Source organism: Aethalodelphis obliquidens, unplaced genomic scaffold, assembly GCF_003676395.1.
Source record: "Aethalodelphis obliquidens isolate GAN/ISIS:26980383/991018 unplaced genomic scaffold, ASM367639v1 scaffold74, whole genome shotgun sequence".
NCBI classification, from domain to species: Eukaryota; Metazoa; Chordata; class Mammalia; order Artiodactyla; family Delphinidae; genus Aethalodelphis; species Aethalodelphis obliquidens.
In genome coordinates, this window is record NW_020838018.1 from 1,482,128 (window position 1) to 1,506,793 (window position 24,666).

Below are 24,666 nucleotides of genomic sequence, written 5' to 3' on the forward strand. Positions count from 1 at the left end.
TATTTGTACACCCATGTTCATAGCAGCACTATTCACAATAGCCAAAAGGTGGTAGCAACCCGTGTCCATTGACCAGTTGAATGGATAAACCAAATGTGGAATATACATACAGTGGAATATTATTTGGCCTTAAAAAAGGAGGAAATTGACACATGCCACATGGATGAACTTTGAGGACATTCTGCTAAGTGAAATCAGCCAGTTATAGAAAGATAAATACTGTATGATTCCTCCTGTATGAGGTCCCTAGAGGAGTCAAATTCACAGAGACATAAAGTAGAATGGAGGTTGCCAGGGGCTGAGGGGAGCAAAGAATGGGAAGTGATTATCTAATGGGGACAGAATTCTAGTTTGGGAAGATGAAAATGTCCTAGAGATGGTTGATGGTGATGGCTGCACAACAATGGAATGTACTTAACACCACTAAGCTGTACAGTTAAAAATGGTTAAATGGTTAAAATGGTAAATTTTATGTTTAGCCAAAATAAAAACAAAAACAACAACAACAATCATTGCTGTCAGAGCCAGACACCAAGGGCCGTGTGTACAACCACAAGCACCCTGGCAGCAGCTGGGCATAAAAGTGTAGTGTGTCTCCCACCTACAGGCTGACCCACTGGGTCATAGGTGACTGACTGAGATTCATGGATTTTAATCTTGTCCTTCATTCTGGGTATAATTAAACCTTCAGTATTTCCTGTCAAGTGCATCATCATTTTTTAATATATTTTTATGCCCAGAATGACAGAATTCCTGCCTGAGTCTATAAATAATTGAGCTAAGGCCCTTTCAAACCTAAATGATAACATGCTTCTCGTGGGACATCCTTCAGCACATCCTGTGCTCTGCAGCTATTAAAAGGCTTTGTGGGCGTCTGGCCACATGTCAGAAAGTGCTGCCTCAGATGTAAACAAACCACAGATAAGAAATAATGAATAACATATACTTAGGCACATACATTTCAGAGGATCAGGGTCTACTCTACTACACGCACTAATGTTGAATACGGATGGATGAGAAAGTTGTATTCAGATGAAAACAAGAATTTTGTCAAACATACAAAATGTTAACAGCAAATAACTGGGCATGAGATGATTCTCAGTTCCCCAAGACATCGTTACTTGCTTGTGTCCTGGATTCAAGGAGTTGGGTGGAGACTGCAAGGCAGACCCCATCCACCCCCAAGTGAGGTCTGTGCTCAGACTTGGCTCCCATCAAATGTGAAGGGCTGAGTTAATTTCCATTAAGACCCAGTGAATAGACTGGAGGGAGTGACCTGGAGATAATATATACACATAACATAAAATTAAAGTAATAATATGAACCTGATTACTTAATATAACATTTAAGAAAAAAATGAAGGCACAAAACATTGCATAAAGTGTGATTGCAAAATTGTGAAAGATTAAGGGAAAACTTTCCCTTCCTTTTTTGTGTACTTTTCTTTATTTTCTAAAATTTCTCTGGTGGGCATGTACGTATGACTTTTATGATGAACTCAAATTTAGTTTTAAGGTGTGGAGGTTAGTGTAAAGCAGCAGTTTTAATCCAGGGGACACTGGGCAAATTCAGAAGATGGTTTGAGCCATTGCAATGTTGGGGAAGAGGGTATCTAGTAGGTAGAGCTCAGAGGGGCTTCTAAACATCCTGAAATGCACAGAACAGTCCCCACAGCAAAGCATGATCTGGCCCCAAATGTCAATGATGTCAAGGCCGAGAAACCCTGGCGTAGAGCCTATTTTTTGTTTCCCATATGGGACCGCAGTGCCGGGACTCCCACTTCCCAGGCCACCGGCAGTGCAGGGGTGTGTGTGTGTGTGTGTGTGTGTGTGTGTGTGTGTGTGTGTTTTCCCAGGAGGAGCCCATGGGTGTGCTCTTTACACGAGAGAAGGATGTCCAAGGAAGGTAGGCTTGGTGTGAAAATCGCTGAAGTGGCTGCCCCCACTCTCCCAGTGCACATTCAGGGAGCACCCGGTGTGCAGGCTGCAGGGATGGCCTGACCCCACCTTCACCGTCACCTGCCTGTCCTGCAGGTCTCAACAGGTCAAGGGGGAACAGGGGTGAGGACAGGCTGGGCCTCTGATGGTCACAGGCAGCAGGGAGCATTTGCTGGTACTTCAGATAATCCTCGAAGGGTCTGAAAACCAGAACCCCAGGATCTGCCGCCAGCTGCCCTCCCCAGGAAGAGAGGTCCTGGGTTCTGGACAGAGTGGAGGTGGTCAAGGGGTCCAGCTGGTCCTGCTAAACTCAGTGCCTGAGAAAGTGAGGATTGTTTTGTTAAAATAGAAGAGAGCATAACAAGGAGTGACCAGGGCCTCACAAGAGTGTGGAAGAAACTGCATGATGCAGCTGGGAGCCAGTCGCCCCAGCCCTGCAAGGGGAGACTTCTGACACAGGTGCTCCCATCCCAGGTGACAAGCAGAGTTACAAGTTCCACAAAAGGGGGCGCTGCAGAGACCCTGGGTCCTGAGGCAGATGCCGCACAGCAAGGATACCAGCCAGGCCAGGTACCAGCAGGCAGGAGGAAGAGAAGGAGTTCATTCTTTTAAAAGAACACCAGCCACAAGCCATGTCCCCCAGAGGAGACAGAATGAGACTCACCATTCAACAATATGTCTCTCTCTCTGATATTTTAGGTATTAAAGTACATTAAACTAAATTACAGATTAGCTAATTGAATTTACTTTCCAGTGCTTAAAGGCTTTACTTCAAAAGGAGTTACAAGTTGCTAATCTGGAAATTATCCAACAAGTCTTCATTTTTCCAGGTTATAAGTAGAAAATTAAAATATGAAGAGAAAGGACACTATCCCACAATATTATATTCCAACAAAGGAAGCCAGGTCTTCTAAAACAAGTGCCTTCCATTTTGCTCAGCAGATGTAGCTGCACTAATTTTCATAGAAAAGGCCCAGGGGGCCAAAAGGAAGGAGAATTTTAATATCATTTTTTCCACTCAGAGTTTGTCATATTAATCACATCTTCTGAGCTGCCACTATTAGCAATTTGCTTTTTCTGATGCTTCATTTTTAGTCATTTCCCTAGATTCATGAAACTTTAAGATTTCAAAAAACTTTGATTGAGCACCTACTATGTGCTGGCCCAGGGCCTAGGTCTCTTCTAGGGATAGCCTGTTGCCTTTGTGGGCCATAAGAATACCTCCCTGAGAGCTCATCAAGGAAATTCAAACCCAACTTTCAAGATAACTTGGCTCAGTCCCCACTGCATTCAGACATTTTAGACTTTATTCTTTTTAAATAATAAACAATAAATACTGAAAGCTTTTAATGATGAGAAATGTTTATGATTCTAAAGGAGGAAAGATGAACATAAACTTTTATATACAGTCTGAACACTATTATATGAACAATGTATATGAAAAATACCCCATCTTAACTCATCAAAGTTGACATCATCAATATGGAGACAAAGTGACACCATGTACCTTCTAATGTCATGAACTGAGAAGGACACAATTTCTATTGTTTACTGCCAGAAATACATAACTTGAAATGAATCATGAGAAAGCAACAGGAAAATTAAAAGTGACGGAAATTCTACAAAATAACTGACATGTACTCTTAATAAATGTCAATGTCAAGAAAGACAAAGAAAGGCTGGGGAACTGTTCCAGATTAAAAGACTCCAAAGAGACACAGCAACCAAATGCCATGTGCGAGCCTGGATGGAATCCTAGACTGGACAAAAACAGCTATGGAGGACATTACCAGGAGAACTGATGAAATGAGGAGATGGGCTGTAGATTCGATAATAGTGTTCTATCAGTGTTATAGTTCCAGATTTGATCACTGTGCTCTGGATACGTAAGAAAATGCCATTGTCCTTAGGAAAGACACTCTTACGTAGTTAAGGTCTAAGAAGCACAATATCTCCAACTTATTCTGAAATGGTTCAGAAAAAAAAAATAGAGATTTGCAGGAATCCTTTGTCCTATTCTTACACCTTTTCTGTTAGTTTAAAATCACATAAAATGTTTTAAAATGCATAGAAAACATGAAGGAAATGCTACATTTAGCCAAACTGAAGATGCAACTGACTACAATATAGATCATATTTTATGTCCCAGAAATAAAGAAAAAATGCATATTGTATGTCCCACAACTAAAGAAAAAACTATGACACAATACTTCATCACTTAAAACTTTTCTTTTATACTTTCAGAGAACTTTTTTAGACTTGTTAATGCATAGATTTATATTTATCTAACTATCTATCTATCTATCTATCTATCTATCACTCTTCTGTATATGTAAAAAGAAATAGGTAAGTGAAATAAATAGACTAAAATATTCCTCCAATCTCTTTGCATTGTGGTTTCAACACTTCTGAATCACATTCTGATTCAGTTGTTGGTATCTATGCATTTCTATGTAAAATCATCCTCTGAGCCATCAAGAATGTAGGTGAGACAGCAGTTTTTAAAAGAACACTCCATGACTATTTCGGTATTTTCTTAGAAGCCACTGAAGCCTATTATGCAAGAGTTAACCCTTGGCCTTTCCAAAAGGGCTTGGGGGAAGGATTTTGACCAACTCTGAAGACTCATGTTCCCTTAAATGGTTGGTGGACTGACCATTGAGGGTCAAAGTTGTCTACCTGAGCTGACATGAACAGCAATCAGATTGTCAGGTGCTCAGAAATAACAGCAAACATACAACTGTAGTCCACTGGGCAGGAATAGGTTAAGATACAACTGAATATAGTTGCATCCAGATTTCAGAGATGTTAAAATGTGAAAAGAGTGCATCTGAATGTTGGAATGTGGTGCTGGGTTTGTGGGTAGGAGGTTACACTCCTTCTATACAGTCCAATTTTGTACCAATATGCACACATTAATTTCTTGGTGTCATTTTTATACCCAGAAAAAAAAAAGAATACATCTTGATCCACAGAATAGAGTTATTTCATGAAAATTTTATGCCTGATTGTTGTCTGTGCACTCCCTATGTTTCCCAAGGCACAAAATTCTCCACCTTCCAGTTCAGGTCTAAGAAGCTTCTCTGATGTAAAATGCATTAACTGACCCGATAATTATTAATCAAAGTCTGTGAAGTGTAAGGAAAATTCCGTCTCTGATGATGCTATCAAAGGTCTTAAAAGTTTAGAGGGTTCTTTTCCCTAGGGAATAGAAGGAAGCACAATGAATTGATTCTAAGAGGCACATTTTTTTCATATCTTAACATTTCTGAAACCTCTGTGGGCCAGGCAGCAGTCATTATGTAGTTACCATTTCCTGCATATACACATCACAATTTGCAGAATGAGTATCATTAGTTTGAAAAACAATTTCAGAGACAATAGTGGAAAGACAGGTTTCTTGAGATATTTTATATAAGGTGAAATTCACTCTTTTAGATGTTCAGTTCTATGAGTTTTGAAAGGTATGTACCATCATGTAACCACCACAAAATCAAAAGATAGAATATTTCCATTATCCCTGAAAGGTTTCCCCGTGCCGTTTCTGTGGTCAATCCTCTCCCCCCGACCTCCAGACCTTGGCCACTGGTGATCTGATCTCCACCTCTAGCTTTACCTTTTCCAGAATGTCATATAAATGGAATCATATAGCATGCAGCCTTTTGTGTCTGGCTTCTTTCACTCAGCACAGTGCTTTTGAGATTTATCTATATTCTTGCATGTATAAAGATTTTGTTGAACAGACCATTAGTAAGATAGAATCACTAATCAAAAACTTCCCGGGCTTCCCTGGTGGCGCAGTGGTTGAGAGTCCGCCTGCCGATGCAGGGGACACGGGTTCGCGCCCCGGTCCGGGAAGATCCCACATGCCGCTGAGTGGCTGGGCCCGTGAGCCATGGCCGCTGAGCCTGCTCATCCGGAGCCTGTGCTCTGCAACAGGAGAGGCTACAATGGTGAGAGGCCCATGTACCGCAAAAACAAAAACAAAAACAAAAAAACAAAACAAAACAAAAAAAAACTTCCCAACACAGAAAACCCCAGGACCAGATGGCTTCACTGGTGAATTCTACAAAAGTATAGGCCAATATCCCTGATGAACATAGATGCAAAAATCCTCAATAAAATATTAGTAAACTAAATTCAACAACCATTAAAGCATACCCCATGATCCAGTGGGATTTATTCCAGAGATGTAAGGATGGTTCAACATCTGCAAATCAATAAATGTGATACACCACATTAACAAAAGGAACGGTAAAAATTATAATGATCATATCAGTATATGCAGAAAAAGCATTTGACAAAATTCAATATCCAATCATGATAAAAACTCTCAACAAACTGTGTATAGAGGGAACATACCTCAACATAATGAAGGACATATGTAACAAACCCACAGCCAACATCATACTCAATGGTGAAAGCCTGAAAGCTGCTCCAAGATCAGGAAAAAGACAAGGATGCTCATTCTTACCACTTGTATACCACATAGTACTGGAAGTTCTAACCGGAGCAATTAGGCAAGAAAAATATATGAAAGGCATCCAAACTGGAAAGAAAGAAGTAAAACCGTCTCTATTTGCAAATGACATATTATGTATAGAAAACCCTAAAGACTCCACCAAAAAAAACTGTTAGAACTAGTAAACAAATTCAGTAAAGTTGTAGGAAACAAAATCAATACACAAAAATCATTTGTGTTTCTACACACTAACAATGAACTATCAGAAAGAAATTAAGAAAACAATCCCATTTAAAATTGCATCAAAAAGAATAAAACACTTATGAATAAATTTAACCAAGAAGGTGAAAGATCTGTACACTGAAAACTGTAAGACACTGATGAAAGAAATTGAAGAGGGTACAAATAAATGGAAAGATATTCCATGCTCATGGATTGACAGAATTAATACGGTTAAAATATCCATACCATATACAGCAATATACAGATTCAGTGCACTCCCTATCAAAATTCCAATAACATTTCTCACAGAAATGGGCATGACACAGCCAAAAAATAAAAATAAATAAATAATTTTTTTTAAAAAACAAAACAAACCTTTCACAGAGAAAACTCTAGGGGCACATGGTTCCATTGGTGAATTCTACCAAACATTTAAAGAAGAAATAACACCAATTTTTCAGTCTCTTCCAGAAAATAAGAGGGAACAATTCCCAGTTCATTTTTTGAGGCCAACATTGCCCTGATACCAAAATCAGACAAAGGCATTATAAAACAAAAACAAAATAACTTGTGAACTTACATACAAAACCCTGACAACATAGCAGCAAATTGAGTCTAGCAATATATCAAAAAGATAATAATACATCGTAAACTTGAGGGGTTATCCATGGCTTGAGAGGTTGGTTCAACATTAAAAAAATCAATCGATGTAATCACTCATATCAGCAGACTAAGAAAGAAAAACTATATGAAAATGTCAATAGATGCAGAAAAGCCTTTGATAAAATTCAACACATATTCATGATAAAAACTCTCAGCACACTACCAATAGAAGGAAACTTCCTTAATCTGGTAACAAGACATCCACAAGAACCCTATAGCCTATATTACAGTTAATGGTGGAAAACTAAATACTTTGCCTCTAATATCAGGAACAAGGCAGGAATGTCTACTTTCACAACTCATTTAACATTGTACTAGAGATCTTAGTCTGTGCAGTAAGACAAGAAAAAAAGAAAAGTAAAAGCCATACAAATTAGATAGGAAAAAATAAAACTGCCTTTATTTGTAGATGACATAATCATCTATATAGAAACTCCTGAAGACTCTACATAAAAGCTACTGGAACTAATAAGTGAGTTTAGCAAACTGTGGGAAGGTTTTTTTATTGTTTGGTTTTGCTTTTTAATTAATTAATTTATTTTTATTTTTTGGCCACGTCACATGGCATGTGGGATTTTAGTTCCTCGACCAGGGATCAAACCCATGCCACTTGCACTGGAAGTGCAGAGTCTTAACCACTGGCCTACCAGGGAAGTTCCCTGTTTGTTGTTTTTACCATGAATTTAATTTCTTTAATAGATACAGACCTATTATGTTTACCTATTTTTTTCTTTAAGCCACTTTGGTAGTTGTAACTTTAAGGGAATTTGTCCATTTTATCTAAGTTATTCAATTTGTTGATATAAAATTGTTGATAATATTCCCTTCTTATTCTAGCAGTGTCTGTAGTATCTGTAGTAATGTGTCCTTGCTGTTACCTGTAATCTGAATTTTCTCTCTCTTTCCTTGACCAGTCTAAGTAGTAGTTTATCAATTTTAGTGCTTTTTAAAAAACACTTTTCAGGTTCAAATATCTTTTCTATTCTTTTTCTGATTCCAATTTTATTGATTTCTAATGCTCTTGAAATAGCCTAAAGGACAATAAAGCCTAGAAAAAAAACATAGATAGCAAGATTCTAAGTCAAAAAAAAAGAAGATTCACTATATTCAGACTCTGAAATAGAAGAAATTTTTAGGAATACCTTTTTCATTTACTTATATTTTCCTTCTAACAAACGTAGAAGTATTATAATGATATAAATCTGTGTCTGCAAAATTCCAAAATAGCTTTTTCAATTTATGTAAATTGAATTTAAGTGACGTGAAAGCATTGTGTCATATTTTAATAGGCAGTGCTTTCTTTTTTATTTTTTAGTGGTTATAAAAAATGAAGTGTTTTGTATAGGAGATGGTATTTTAGAGTAGATGAAATATAGCCTGTGTCTTTAAAAGTCTAATACAATGTGCAAGAACGTAAAAAGCCTGTAGAGCAATTCAGACAAAGTGGTCTTATAGCTCAAGGCAAAAGCAAATACTTCTTGTGGCTGAATCTTTGCCCTTGAGGTGTGACAGTGGACCAGGAGAATGGGGCAGTGTGTAGGTCAGTGTGGTTGTGCAAAGGAGGCATAATGGGGAGTTATAAGAAATATATTTGGAAAGTTATGCTGGGGCAGGTCAAATAGAACATTGAATAACATTAAAATATTTTTCATTGTATTCTGCAGGTAGTGGATAAAACAATGAAACTTAACAGGAAGTAATATGTTTCAGGCACATTCAGGATTAGCAAGTAGAAAGAGAATTGAAGGAGAGAGAGAGACTAGAAGAAAGGAGAGAAATTATTCAGGAGGCTTCCAAGGGAGAATCAACAGCATTGGTAATTGAACAGGGAGGAGAGATGATATAAGACTGACTCCCTGGTTTCTACTTCGGGAGAATGCGTGGGTTGTAGTTATGACAAGCATTCAAGGAGACGTGAGCTGGGCCTAACTATGGTAATAGAGGTGAGAATGGACGGATGTAAACAGAACAGAGAGGCAGAGATAGGTTGCTTAGGACTTGGCGACTGACCGAGCATCTCCAAGAAGACACAGGTCCAGTCAGCTGCTAAAAATACAGGGATGGACTTAAGAGAAGATCCAGAGGTACAGATACAGATTTGTGGCTTATATACCTAGAAGTGGTATTTAAAGCAATGAGATTACCAACAACGAGAGGATATAATAAAAATGAAAATATCAGTATTAGTTAACATGCCTTGAGCCCTTCCGGGTACTAGACAGCATGTTAAGTGCTTTTCAGATATTAACACAATTTCTTCTCAACCCAATGAAGAAGGTACCATTATGATTCCCATTTTAAAGATGGGGAAAGTGAGACACAGAGAACTTAAGTTATTTGCACAAGATCACACAGCTGAAATGTTGTTCAGCCTAGTAGAAGCCCGGATAATCTGACTCCAAAACCTGCAACACTAGCTGCCCTCGGCAAGGGCAAAGGGTTCCTTATGGAATGATATATTTGGGGTAAGTGAACTCAGAGAAGGAGTCAGAAAAGGAGCAATCAGAGGGGTACATTCTGACACAAATGTGCTTCTGGCATGAGGATTATAAATATACACCATACCAGATGGTCCTCAAGGAGAGTATGGAATGAACGCCACATATTCATCTTATGGATTCTATTTAAACCATTCTAAGCCACCAAGCCATGTATGCTCTCCATTTTTAAAATTTTTGGATGAGTGGGATCACTTGGAAAAATAATAAATGGACCTATTTTCAAACTGTGGCTTCATAGATGGTAGTTGCAAATGGTTCAGAAGTTAAAAATAGAACTCTGGAACGTTGCTTCTCAAAGTGTGGTACCTGATCTGGCAGCATCAAGCACCCCCTGAAAACCCGACAGAAATGGAAATTCTCAGCTCCCACCCTAGTCCTACTGATGAAAAACTCTGGGGGTGGGGCCCAGCCATCTGGTGTAACAAGGTCTCCAGGTGATTTTGATTTATGTCCAAGTTTGAGAACCACTGCTCTAGAAAATGAGATGATATGTGTATGTGTGTTAAATCTTTGGGGACCCTGTCCCAGGTCAGACATATCTGTGTGGCCCCTCTATGTCCAGCCTGCTGGATTCTTCAAGAAATCCATAGTACAGTGGAGCCCAGGTTAGGTGAGAATTCCTTTTCATGTGGTGTAATATGGTAGAGAAGAGACAAAGATTTTCTGTTCTTATTGCCATCATCCAGAGATATTAGCAGGCCACCTTGGGGATCACCCAAGGCCTCGCCCCAACCCAGTGCAACAGAATCTCCACGGCAGGGCATCATGGTAATTGACAAGTTTCCTGTTTCCTCTACCTTCATGTAAAGAGCGACATGTCTTTACCAACCAAAGGTTTCACCAGGAGACACAGCCAGCTGCTAAAGAAGTAAAAAAATAACCAACCAAACAAATAAATCTTGAGGCTTTGCACATGAGGCTCTGCAAAGTCCTCAACTTGCTCAGCTTAAACTCTTAGACACTGTATCTAACCCCTTTCTCTGTATTTCAATGACAACATTTCAATGAACTTATCCTAGCCACTTGCCCTTCCTAGCCACACATCCTATGAGATCCTGGCTCATCTGTACAGTCAACTGGAGATCCAAGCCCATGCCAAGCCCTGAGTTGCCGGTCCATGCATGCCCAGTTGACCTTGACACACCCAGCCAGCAGACTGTCAGTAGAAAGATATCTCCACCCAGGTTCATAGGAACAGGTCCCATGGTTGGAAGTTTTCATGCCCTTGGGCACTATGCCCTCACTGGGAGAGACAGCTACATAACTTGCCCCTGATCTCCATAACCAGCTTGCCAGAAAATTATGATGATGGGGTCATCCTGACAAAGTGTTAACCAGTGTTTGAAATGAAAGGAGAAACAAGGAAGTAGAATAATGTCTGTATTTTCTAGTTTGGGAAAAAGATAAGAATCGGTTTATTCCAATGGTCAAGGCGAGAAAAGGAATACGACTCGCCCAGAACCTCTGGGAGAGAAAGATGGCACCTTGTCCTTTCCACACAGCCCCCTCCACCTTACCCAGCCCACCCCGTCTCACCCCACTCCTATGCAGCCTTTCCCATTTCGCAGCCCCTCACCCAGCCCACCCTTCCTCATCTCATCTATCCTCTCACCCCCCAGTCACCCGCTTCCCACTTCCCCTCTCCCCGTTCTAACCCACCCTACTCACTTTGAGCTAGTTAAGGTGGCAAGGGCCTCATCCTTTCTACAAACTTTTCATATGAAAAGTTTTTAAGGACACATTTATTATATTTCTTTCCGTTATTTAGTGAAATTCAATGAAGTGCTGCTGAAGCACAGGACAAACATTCCCAGGATGAATAAAGCAAGTAGAATAGGAGTAGCACAGTCTTTGCAGAGCCCACTCTGCCCCCCAACTGACCATTTTCCTTATGTATATTTGCCCCATTCATCCCAACTGGACTGCAAGTGCCTCATTTTCTTTGTGCCCTGCTCAAGACCACCATGTCACTGTGGTCAGGAAAGGAGTTTTATAATTAACATCGAATTTCCTTCTTCCAAGTGTGCCCCCCGGCCCAGTGTGTCTGGTGTTTGCCAGCACTTGTGGCTTCCTGAAGGATGCAACCTTCTTGATCAAGCAGCAACAGGAGACTCTTGATTCTAGATTCCGACTTGCTCTGGTTCCAATCTCGAGTTTGCCACTTCCTGGCTCTGTGATCTTAGACAGTTTTTCTAAACTTTCTGATCCTCAGCTTCCTCATCTCCAAAATGCACACAACCCGCCTCCCAGGGATCCTGAGAGAAGACCCCACACGCTCTCACCACTATCTGAAATTATTACGCCAAACGACATGAAATGGCTGACATTTGATGACTTTCAACTACAAAAGCGATAAGTTCATGTGGTTCACCTTAACACCCTTCTTTTGTATATGTCTGTGTGCTTATTTTCTCTCTCTGCTGTAGAAGGTTTGCTCTTATTTAGTGCTCTGTTCCTAATATCTAAACAGTGACTAGACATGGTACGTGATCAATAAAAATTTGTTGAATGAATGAATAACATGCTTAGAGCAATACAGTAAGTATTCAATACTAGTGCTATTATTATTAGCAGCAGCAGCAATTGGCAAAACAGGAAGATAGAATGAAATACTAGATAATATTGGCTCAAGTGAAAATTAATGCCACATTACCAAATATTTTATCCTTTTCAGTAACTTCAGTTTGTTGCATCAAACCAAAGTTTCTTTTCAGCTAGAAAAGCTACCCTGAATTGAATTGATTGATATTGATAATTAGAGTAATATCAATCTGCAGTTGATATTATCATATACAGAAATTTGGAAAGAGTGAACGGCAAAATTAAATCCATGGTAAAAACCGTATCCAGATTTGCTGAATACCTACTGTGTGCCAGGTGCAGCCCCATGTAGGTCTCATTTCTAAGACTCTCAACAAGCCTGCTTATGTGGGTTCCATCCCTGTTCCATGAGCAAGAAACCAATGCTGAGAGGTAATGAGAAGCTGGAATGCACCTCTCTGGTGAGAGGTAATTCTGGTCCAGTATGCAAGGATCCCTTTACTCACCTGCTAGGTGAGGAACCCCAACCATGTAAATACAGCTCTGCTATGTGGGTCAGCAGACTGCTGTCCAAAGATCAGGCTGGGACAGTTGCTCAGAGAGGAGGTCCCAAGAGAAAACTCCAATTCAGAGAGACAGGCCCAGGAGCTGAGTGATTGGAGCCTCAAGCCTTCAGCCAGAGCTGTCATCTCACAGCCCCCAGCCTACTCTAGGTTCCAGGGATGTCTGCATAAGCATGGCCACGCTGCCTCCAGGGCCAGGGTCTGGCCTCTGCTGCTCTGATAGAGGCTTTGCCAGCACCCTCAGCCCACTCCCACCCTCTGCTCCCTACCACACCCTCCCTAGTACGCTCCCCACACCAAGTCTCAGGGTCTGCTCAGAGGACAGATTAAGGCACATACATGTACGTGTGGGTCTGGTCAAGGGAATGGCCTTGAGACCTTTCCTGTACATAGCCTGTGCCAGGTGTTTCCAGAAGTAATGTCTCATTTAATCCTCACAAAGCATGTGAATGCCTCAACATGTATTAGCATGAAGAGACAGAACATGAAATCGAGGCCTATCGGAAAGCAGACACCAGTGTCCCTTTGCCCCAGGGCCCAGATGTCCTAAGGCAGCCGGGCTCGGGGCAGGACCTCAGATGGGTGCAGACAGTTCCCTGTGTTCCTTCATGGCATCCGACTCAGGCCCCACCCTTTGTCAGGCATTAGAATTACTGCACAGAGGCAGACAGGCAGAACCCCTTGTGGGGCCCAAGTGGAAGCAACTGCCTCAGTTTTATGCTTCCTTCTGGTCTGCCATGTGGTCGGGGGAGAAATTCACCAGGGGTTAAATGCTCCCTTCCCCAGGAAGTCCTTCCAGACTTGTCCAGGCCCCAGGGACCTTCTTCCATGTTTCTGAGGTACTTTTCCCATGCTTCCTGCTGCCTGTCCCACTGCCTTGTGACTCTGGACCTCTTTCCCCGGTCGTGATTTCTTGGGCACCTGTGATCCATGCACCCCTGTCTAGCACATTCTCGCACGCAAATGATGACGAAGGAGGCACAGGGGCACACAACTATTCTGGTTGGTGTTAAGCCCTGAGTAACGATGTAGAAGTAAAGCGGAAGGACTCAGCCTGCTTCATCCAAAGCCCGGATGCGTTTGCACGCAGGCAAGCTGGTGTTTTCAAAAAGAATTCTAAACTGAGAAAACACTAACTCCCCCCCTTGCCAGGCCTCGTCCCCCTGGGGGTGGAAGGCTTCGAGAGACTCAGTCTGAAAAACGTGTTCCGAAAAAGTAAATTTAGAACGAGCCAGTAAGGCTAAAATCACAAGTTAACCAACCTGCACTAGTCAAGTACAGAGGGACGGGTGTGCAGGCTGTTCACACCTGCCGCTCTCCTTTCTAATCCTGAGAGTCAACCAGCCTCAGGGAAGACTTTTACAGAGTTGCTCCTTTTCCTGGCATGTTGAACTTAAATCAACATTACAGGTGTTTATTTTGTAGTGAAAAAGGAATTCTCCAATATTATGACCAAGGAGTCTAATTGGAGAGATCAGATCCGTGGAGCACCAAGGCACCTAAGCAAAAGTCAGCCTTGTTTTCCATGTCACCTGCCAGGTGTCAAGCACACATCTTAACATCACTGATACGATGGGTTTACAAAAAAGGGACTTCCAAATTCTTCCTGTCAGCCTGCAAAGTGAGAAAGCTACAGAGCCAAAGTCCTGCCGGTTTGGTGCAGCATGTGGAGTCCGTGTCACAGTCCAAGAGGGAACGATCACCCCAAACCTGAAAAGAAGATGTTCAGAGCCCCCACCCCCACCCTTCCTGGGTGTTTCCACCTTTCTACTGTTCAGGGTAGTGCAACCAGACCCCGTGTCATTCCCTGGACTGTGTGCAGTTCTCCCAGAGGCAGAGGTGTCCAACGCCTTACCTGCCCTTCGTCCTCTGCATCCATCTTCTGCCCCCACAGCTCCTCACAGGTGAATGCTGCCCTGAGGATGGGAAAGCCTCCACAAACAACACAAATATCTTGTTAGTAAATATGGCCTTTTCCCAAACCACACCCTGTGCACTGCTCTGATCCCCATGAACTGGTGATGAAATGGCCACACGACACAAATGTTTGAAGCGAGATGGTGAAGGGCTGCAGTGGATACGGTGTGGGGGGAGGGGGCCAGGGCACCTGGCCCGCAGCCTGGTTGGCCCCTCTCTTGCAGGAAGTCCAACGAGGGCGCACGGTGCCGGGGGGCCTTCAAGTACACGAGGGGAAATGCACTGCAGCTGGGATGGATGCACACGGATGAGGATGTGCGGGGACTGGATGGAGCTGAAGGACTGCATGGTGAAAGGTTTTACCTTGGCCTTTTTCTCTTCTTTTTGAGAGCACTGAGCCAGAAGTGACTGGAGGAGTGAGTGTTACCAAGCCTGCCAGGTCGACTCGGGGAAGGGAGGGTGGACAGAGTGAAGACGCTGCACTGAGGCCATCTGACTTGCCTTCCTTCAGGCTGAGGATGGACCCCTCCATGCACCCGACTGGCGAGAAATGCCCCTGCAAGCCAGGCCGCCATTCTCACTGTAGCAGGAGCATCCGTGATTCTGAACACCTCGTCTCTGGGCTCCCTTCTCCCCTCCGCCTCCAGACAGTGCCGGCTATTTTGTTCAAACTCACGCCCCTGCAGCTATCACAGTGCCCAGCACTGTCAGACCAATTCCACGTGGTCACACATCTACCTTCTAACCAAAGTCCCCTCATGAAACATCAGACAGAGAAGATCCAGTGTCACAGAGTTCAGTCCCACTCACCAGCTCACGGCTGATTCTGTGTCCATTACACTCTGCCTCCTCCGGCTGTGGTAACATGAGAAGGTCGTGGCCAGGTGACTCTGAACTTCAATACATGTGCTAGCAACCACGATAAAAGTCTCCGGAGACCCCATCAATAGGTTGAATAAGAACAGAAGGAAATACTTTCCCCAAAGAAGAATGTTCTCCTTTTACAAATTTTGAGTTTGGTTTCAAACCAAAAGGAGTTTATGCATGCTCCTGGGGGATTTTTGAAAAGCCCCAATTCCAAAGTAGAACCCCCCAGTGTGTGGATGCAAAGTGGAATGCTAGGGAGTGGTCACATCCACGGGCAGTGCTGGCCAAGGTCTGGGCCAAACCAGTATCTTCAGGGCCCACTGAAAATATGACAACTTTAAAATGAGGGAAACGAAAACCGTTAACTAGATCCAACTGTTTACTCTCTACAATTTGGAAAAGCAGGTTTGTCATGGGCCCTGGACAACATTTTATTAGTAGAAGCTCACCCAGGAAGTATAGCAAAACCACGCACACTGAGCCCACATGTCTACATGGGCCTGAGTGGAAAGCAAACTCAGCAGTTATCGGATGAGTCCAAGCAGTGCAGGAGAACAACTGGGGTCATTTAGAACCAAAAATACACATCAGATGTTCACACTTACTGTTGGAGAAGGACCACCTTGCTGAGTGCTCTGGGTTTAACTGCGTATATATTTATAGCCTTCCATGCCCTAAAAACGGCTTAAGGTGATTTCCCATAATAGATAAAATTTAACACGATAAATCAAATAAAGATTAGCAGATGGGATGGGGGAAAGAAAGTAAGGCCGTGTTATTCCCATGACCACAGTACATGGGAGCTTCCTGTCGCCCTGCAGGGCGGCCCAACAGGCTGCTCTCCAAGTGTCAGACCGAGAGCTCGATCTCCCCGGAGTGGGCCCCATCTGATGAGGCACATCACGCTCTGATGGGAAGTACAATAACTCAGTTCAACCCCTCCCCCAAGGCAAGGTGAGAGAAGTCACAGGAGAGGATGTCGCAGGAGAGGACATCTCAGGGAGACGCAGGTTGTGGTTCCCATGGGCAGAGTGGCCAGTCGCCAGAGCAGTGGCTGTCAGCATTGTACCACAGTCACCTCGTGTGGAGACCCAGTGGCTTAACTCAGATGAAAGCCGAGGTCTCTGACTGACCTCTGACTGGGGACCTGGGTCCTCCCTGCTTGGGACCCCCACCTACCCCAGGGTGACACCAAGCTAAGAACCTCCCCCAAGGCCCTCAGGGGCTGCACAGCGCGGTGTGAAATCTACGTGGGAAGAACAGTCCCTTGTGGGTTTCAAGGACTGTGACATGCTCCTGGTGTGGGGGCAGGGAGCACAGGGCAGTTGCCACAAGCTCTAGAGTGGCCCACCTTCAGCAGCGGGATTCCTGTATGGCCTTAACAGTGCCTTGTCATAAGGGAGTAGGGAGTCTTCCCGGGCAGAGGACACATTGAGGGGAAGGAGCTCAAGAGATTCGCCCTCTGTGAGGCCATGCCGGGTGTGTGACCAGGGGCACATTGGGAAGCTAGTTCTTCTACAGGAGATATTTCTTCTTCTGGTGTGCATCTGTCCCCTGGGCAGACTTTCACAAATACTGAATCTCTCAACTCCTCCATGTACCCCACCAGCAGGCTGACCCGGGGAAGCAGTGGCTGTCGAGGCCACGATCTATATGCCCTCAAATGCCCCCATGCTTGCCAACACTCACTTCTTTGGACACTGGGGTCTTGTGTCCCAGTACGTGTTGAATACAAGCTCAGGCAACAGGACGGAGCAAACACTTAAACAAGGCTGCCCTTTTGCCAGGGCCTGTCCTGTGGGCATCAGATATAGAAATTGTTCTATTTCCCACAACAACCATTGGGGTAGAAATTAGCAGAGCTGGGCTCCACATACAGGCCATCGCCTCCACACGGCGGGCACTGATTACTGTGAACGAGTCACCAAGAGCCTCTGCCCAGAGCGCTAGGAGGGCAAGGCCATTAACAGTCACCAACAATGGCAGCTCCCGGGTAGTTTTTAAAGTGACCTATTAGTAAGAGATCAGTAATCCAATGCTGATGTGATTGCAAGCACCACAATCAATCTGAACCCCGACTCAGGAACAACATAAAACTAAACTGACCCCAACAAAAGGACATCTGGTTTGGCTGTCAGAGCCTCTAAAAGACACACCCAAACCTTGAAATAGCGGAACAGATGAGTAGGGATTGGTTGTTTCCTTATAAAAGCTATATATATATATATATATATATATATATATGTATTTTTATGAAAGGCATGGCTAAGAAGCTTTGGAAACAGGTTTTACTAAGGCCTAATATAACAATTACATTAGATTTCCCTAAAACCTTTCAAGAATGACTTTAGTATATAAAGTAAACCTCGGTGGTAGAGTTTAATCATAGGGTGTTTAACACTCAGCTACCACGTAGGCTTTAAAATATGCCACGTCTACAGGACATCATTGGGCGTTCCTGTCCTGGGTGCAAAGGCTTCTTTGTGATGGACTTGTCAAATTGTTTCCTACAAGTGGTCTCTGGCTATTACTAAAATAAGAAACATGTCACACGATAAAAATGAGGCAAACAATAGAAAGCATCATAAAGAAAAGCAAACATAGTTTTCAAAAATCTAATAAACCCAAAAGAATGTATATATATATATGTATAACTGATTCACTTTGCTGTACAGCAGAGATTAACACAACATTGTAAATCAACTATACTTCAATTAAGATAAATAAATTGATTTTTTCTTAAAAGTCTAATAAACCCAAAGCAATTATGGTATAACCAGAATGCAGCACCAAGTTTTCTGAGTCAAAGAATGGCACTCCACTTGGCCCATTACATTGCTGTACCTTTGCTGAAATCTAAATGGAATGAGATTGGATATCTGTTCCACAGCTTTCTTCTACCACTACTATAGGTGGTCTCAAATAGTGCTGAGACCTTCATCCAAGGGCACACTGGGCATGCTCACTGGTCCCCACCCACCTCCACTCCTGAGGAGCCCGACTTGCTCTGCGCCCCTCGCAGGCCCCTCAGTCATTTGCATGTGCATCTTTCTGCCCCCAAACCAGGAGGTCTTGCAAAGCAGGACAGCCCAAGTTGGCCAGCATATGCTGCATGTGCACAGCCACAGTAAACACTTGATAAATACATCAGAAGAATTAAAATGACATAAAATCATCTCAGAAGTTCTAATATCTATAAAGTGAATTCAGTAGAAATGGTCGACAATTGTCTTTTAAAAAAATGCACCATACACAACACTGTAAATCAAATATACTTCAATTTTTTGTAAGTTTAAAAAAAAAACACTGCCACCACCCACAAGAAGGTGACCAGTGTCACAGGTTCCAGTATCCCCAGGCCCACGGGCAAGCACTCTGCCCACCCCGCACGGCACGTGCATTTTTCATGGCTGGGATGAATGAATGATTGATTAAACATTCAAACTTTTCTTTTAAATGCTCTCACTTCAAAATACCATTCTTTGCCTTGGCAATTTCCATAAACCATTTTGTACAAATATGTAGAGATGGATTATTCCCTTGGTATAGATTACTACTGTCGGTGTGCTCCCAATACGTGTGTCTTGAGTTGCTTTAGAGAGAAGGGGAACTTCAACCCTTTGAACACGAATTTCTTCAATGAGCAAGAAGAGGTTTCATTGTTGTGCTTAAAGCATAGAATTGAGGCAATGTACACTACTGAGTAGCTAATTACTACCAATAATTGCTTTCTAAAGCTCAATCTTTACTTTTTGGCTTGCTAATCTAAAGGTATCCAATAGAGAGATTTGAATGAAATAAAAATGAGGCATTTTCTGATATCACTATTTAGATTAAACAATTCCACGACTGCCAAAGCAATATAAGCTCATTGCCCTCAGAAATGTAGCTATTTCACAGACTCAGTCCTAGCTTTCCGGTTCTCTTCTTCAAGATGACTTGAAATTGGCATTTTTCTAAAGGTACACGTTCTACTAGACTATGAATTTTTTAAAAACAATGGTCAAAAACAGAACTGACCCTCAAGAAGTTTAAAATCTAGTTGATGTTGGAGAATATATAAACCTGTTCAAAACCACTGACACCTTAAAATAATTGGTCAGCTTTCTAAATTACTACTCCCATTAAGATTTCTACTTCCAATTCTATGCATTTTATTCCCTATGTATACTGTTGGAAATTCTCTCTGACATCTTGATTTTCTTTTTAAAAAGAAATAACACAGTTCAGTAGATTTTAAAATATCAATCTGGTCTTAGAGTTTCATTTATTAAAGAAAAAAACATAAACGCTCCAGCTTAATTATAAAAAGAGCTTAGAAGTGGAGAGTGTCCTTCAGGGGGCTTGTATTAAGACACACATGTCACAAACATGGATGAACACTAAAGAGACTTGAAACAGTGGGTGCTGACTCCCTGTCGCCAGTCACCAGCACTCAAGGGGCAGACTTCCCCTCTGGAAATTTCTAGTTGTTAACCTCAGAAAGCATTCCTTTCCAAAGTAAAATCACAGGAGTCCATTTTCAAGAGGGCTTACCTGGTAATTTGTGTCCTTGTACTGAAGTCAAGTGACCTCATTGAGCGAAGAACTTCAATGCACCCCAAGTACTGCAAGGCGAGAAAATGTAAATCATGAACACTGAGAACTGACATGAAGAGACAATTCCTAACTACAACAAGGCCATTTTGGGAGGCATACACATTTCTTAGCCACATTTTAACTTTTTATTCATGGTGACACTTTGTTCCGTTTCTATAAAAGTAATAAAAGTAATAACTCACACCCATCAGCAAATACCCTGAGTGCTGACATTTGACACTATGCTTAACTTTTCTGAAATCCATTAGTATTTTCGCTTTCTTTAGAAATACATTTGCAAAAACTTTTGTCAAGGTATAACTAGCATGCTGTAAAATGCAGAAATTTGTTTTTTTCAATATTTTTTTTGATGTGGACCTTTTTTAAAGTCCTTATTGAATTTGTTTTATGCTTTGGTTTTTTGGCCATGAGGCATGTGGGATCATAGCTCCCCAACCAGGGACTGAACCCGCACCCCCTGCATTGGAAGGCGAAGTCTTAACCACTGGACTGCCAGGGAAGTCCCCAGAAATCTTAAATGTATAATTCAATGATTGTTTAAACATGTACCTGTCATGTAACCACCACCCAAACTCCAACATTCCAGCATCACATTTCTAGTGTTTTACAAAGCTTCTAGAAGTTTATAATTTTAAAGAAAGAATGAAAACACTATAATACCAACATTTTGGCCAACATTAAACTTCATTATTTAATAAATGTATTTTGGGTTATATGAATAAACTATAGATTACCCCCAAAGGTACTTTATTTTGGCCTACCAGAAAGACCTCTTCTGCATAATTTAACATAAATTTTCAGAATTTCAACTTACACATCTAAATTTGTAGCTAAACTTTTTATCAGTTTTACACGTGAAAATGTATGTGTATATGTGAATATATGGCCACAACTAAAGCTATAGACACACCACTGGAGTGGAAGAGATAGAATATTTGTGTTCCAAAGCCTTTGGGGAGTTTGACGGTACAGATGTTTTATACCAATGTCTTTAAATTTAGACTTAACAGGAAGAGATCTCATGGTGTAGTACAGAAAAGACTGCATTTGAATTATTCAGAAAGCCTGAATTTGAGCCTGGCTCTGTCATATATTCTTATATAACTTTAAACAAAACTTTAAACTTCTCTGAAATGTGACTATTACTCTAACCACTGCACAGTCACAGAGTTTTTTAAACACTGTCACCTTCATCAGTTATGTGAGTACCATGAATGGTCACAGAGACATACAAATTAGACGACCACTAACATTGCAGAGTCATGTGATTAAAATGACAACATCTCAGAATCATGTGAATACGAAGACTAACATCGCAGGGTTATGTGACTACCTCCACCACCAAAGTCGAAGACTTATGCAACATCATCACAAAGTTACATGAATACCATGACCAACATTGCAGAATTATGTAATACTACAACATGTCACAAGTCACATGAAAACAATGAACAACAGTGCATCATTATGTGACTGCTATTATAGAGTTGTGTGGATGCCATCACCACCACAGCAGAGTTATATGCCGACCACTGTCACTAAGGTATGTGGAGACCACAATATACTTTACCGAGTTATAAGATTGCCACACCCAACACTGTCACAGTTATGTGAACAACACAACATCCCAGAGATAAGTGAATACCACCACCAGCAACATTACAAATTAATGTTAACTACTTCCACCAAAGTAATTACTTCCACCAAAGTGGCAAAGTTGTGTCAGTATCTCTCAGAGATATATGACTACCATCACCACCACCATTGCAGGGTTATGCAAATTCCACATCCATGGTCACAGGCTTAGGGAAACCCCATGACCACCATTGCAGATGTGTGAATATGACGTGGCCACTGTAGATCATCTGATTACTATGCCCACTGTCACAGAGTTATTGAAGACCACTTTATAACATTGCAGAGATATGTAAATACTACCAACACCACCACAGCATAATGTGAATTCTGTAAATGCTCTCTCAGTTATGGGAATATCACTACCTCACAGTGATATGTTAATGCCAACACTACCATTGTCATAGAGCTATGTAAGTTCCATGACCAAGTCCTGGTGTTATTTGAATTACACCATCACCACCAACACAAGATATGTGAGTAGTACCACAAATGTTGCACAATTATGCCAACACCATAACAAAATAGCGTCTTAAGGTTATAGGAATACCGTGATGAATTTCACAGCATCTGTGAATACAACTTCCACCAACGTTGCAGGGTCATGTGAATACACGACCTTTGCCACATAGTTATTTGAATACCACTTGTTGGGCTGCACCCTACAGGCCTGCAAGCCCTGCACTTGCCCAGCCTCAAGACCCAAGAAAGAGCTCGGAGTCAGTGACAGAGACATCAACAATTTAATGGATAGGGGGATCTTACAGGTCTGAAGCAAGGTCCTAGAGTGACAACCTGCCGTGTGCAGCAGAGGGCAGGCAGGACATGGCAGTAGTCTTCACTCCCAGGGTAGAGGGAGGTTACCAATTATAGGGGGAATTGACATCAGGTTGGCAATCAGTTACCAGGGAAACCAGCAGAGGAGCACATCCCTCACTGCCCCTTTGATAAGCTATCACAGTGGAGATGCCCTGATCTAAAGATCAGAATGATCACTAGCTTGGACTGAGGGCAAGTATGTAGGAAGGTCAGCCATGTGAGTAGGGTGTAAGTGAAGCAAGTACTGGTCAAGCAGGGAATGCACAGAGAACAAAGAACAGCCATCTTGGGTTGCCTCATCATACACCACCTCTGCCCCCACCATGGTAGTATGTGAAATGTGAACACCTGGCCAACCACAGAGCCATGGAAATAACATCAGCAACAACATCATAAAACCACATAAACGCACCTACCACAGTTGCTGATTATGTGTATGCAAACACCCCCACCATGACAGGGTTATGTGGATACCACGACCAAAGGCACAGAGCTTTGGGAATAGACAGCCAATGATGAGGTTATGGGAAGACTACCACCAACGAAACCACTGAGTTATGTGACTACCACAACCAACACCACAGGTTGTATAAATATCATAACCAACATCCAACATCAATTGAATATCATCAGCACCACACCATTGCAGTTATGTGAATATCATGGCCACCACAGCAGAGTTATGTGAAGACCACCTGCACCCACTTCACAGAATAACCAATAACATGACCAACATTGCAGAGTTAGATGAATACTATCACCTTGATTATTGCAGAGTCACATGAATACCTCCAACAACAACTTTGCAGAATTATTTGAATAACACAGCCAACTCTGCAGTGTTATATGAACGTGACCACAACCAGTGTCACAGATTCTTGTGAATACCACCTCCAACACTAACGCAAAGCCATGTGAATACCATGACAAATGTAGCAGAGTAACATGTAGACTAACTTCTCAGAGTTATATGATTACCACCACTACCTTCACAGATATGTCAGTACCTCCACCGCTGTCACAGTTATATGAAGACCATGACCAACTTCAGGGAATTACATGATGACCACCACCACCACGTTTGCAGTGCTACGTGAACACCACCACCACCATTGCCGAGTTGAGTTACCCTCCCAAGGGGCTGTAGCAATTTGTTCTCTCAGCACCAATGTCTAAGAAAGTTTATTTCTCTATCCTTCATAACAGTGGACAGCATCAGTCTTTTGAACCTTTGCCTCTCATGGGCAAAGATTTCTTTTTTTTGTTTTGTTTTAATTTGAATCTCTTTGATATCTAATAAGATTATGTAGTTTTTTCATTTGTTTATTGGCTATTTGCACTTCTTTTTCTGTTAATTGACTATTCATATCTTTGGCCCAATTTTCTATTAAGTTTTTTATCTTTTTCTTATAGATTAATGTGATATTAATCTCCCATTCAGTCATTTTTCTTTTGATGGCCAGTTTCTACATTTTACCTAAAAGAATTGTTACTGTAGAAATATGGTAATAATTACTGTGATCACATGTCTATCCTTTTCTGTATGGCTTTGGAATGCCCTGTCTTGCTTAAGAAGGTCTTGTGTCCCTAGATTCTTACAATATTCTCCCAAATTTTATTTTAACAATATTAATCATTTATCTATACATTCACTTTAATGTTTTTCATTTACCTTTTTTATCGATTTGGAATTTGTCTATACAGGCTATGACATGAATTATAATACTAGCCTCCAAATGGACTATTACTTATATCAGTACCACTGATTTAATAATTCATCCATGTCTTCCTGGATTGATGTGCCAATTTTGTGGTATATCAAATTCCTATTTCTGTATGGACTTTTACCTAAACTCTATTCTATGTCACTTGTCAATTTCTGTGTCTCTTGTATATATTTTTCCTTGAGAACTTTAAGATCATTTTGTCAAGTTCTCCTG

General features: G+C 41.8%; 1 protein-coding gene across 2 annotated transcripts in view; it reads right to left on the reverse strand.

Moving 5' to 3' along the window:
- SHC3 (SHC adaptor protein 3) overlaps positions 1-24,666 on the reverse strand; it is a 142,466-nt gene that overhangs the window by 78,539 nt on the left and 39,261 nt on the right. For both annotated transcript variants that reach the window (XM_027092031.1, XM_027092032.1), the window contains exon 2: positions 20,210-20,280. In XM_027092031.1, coding sequence (XP_026947832.1) covers positions 20,210-20,280 — 71 coding nt within the window. The remainder of the gene's footprint in view (positions 1-20,209; positions 20,281-24,666) is intronic.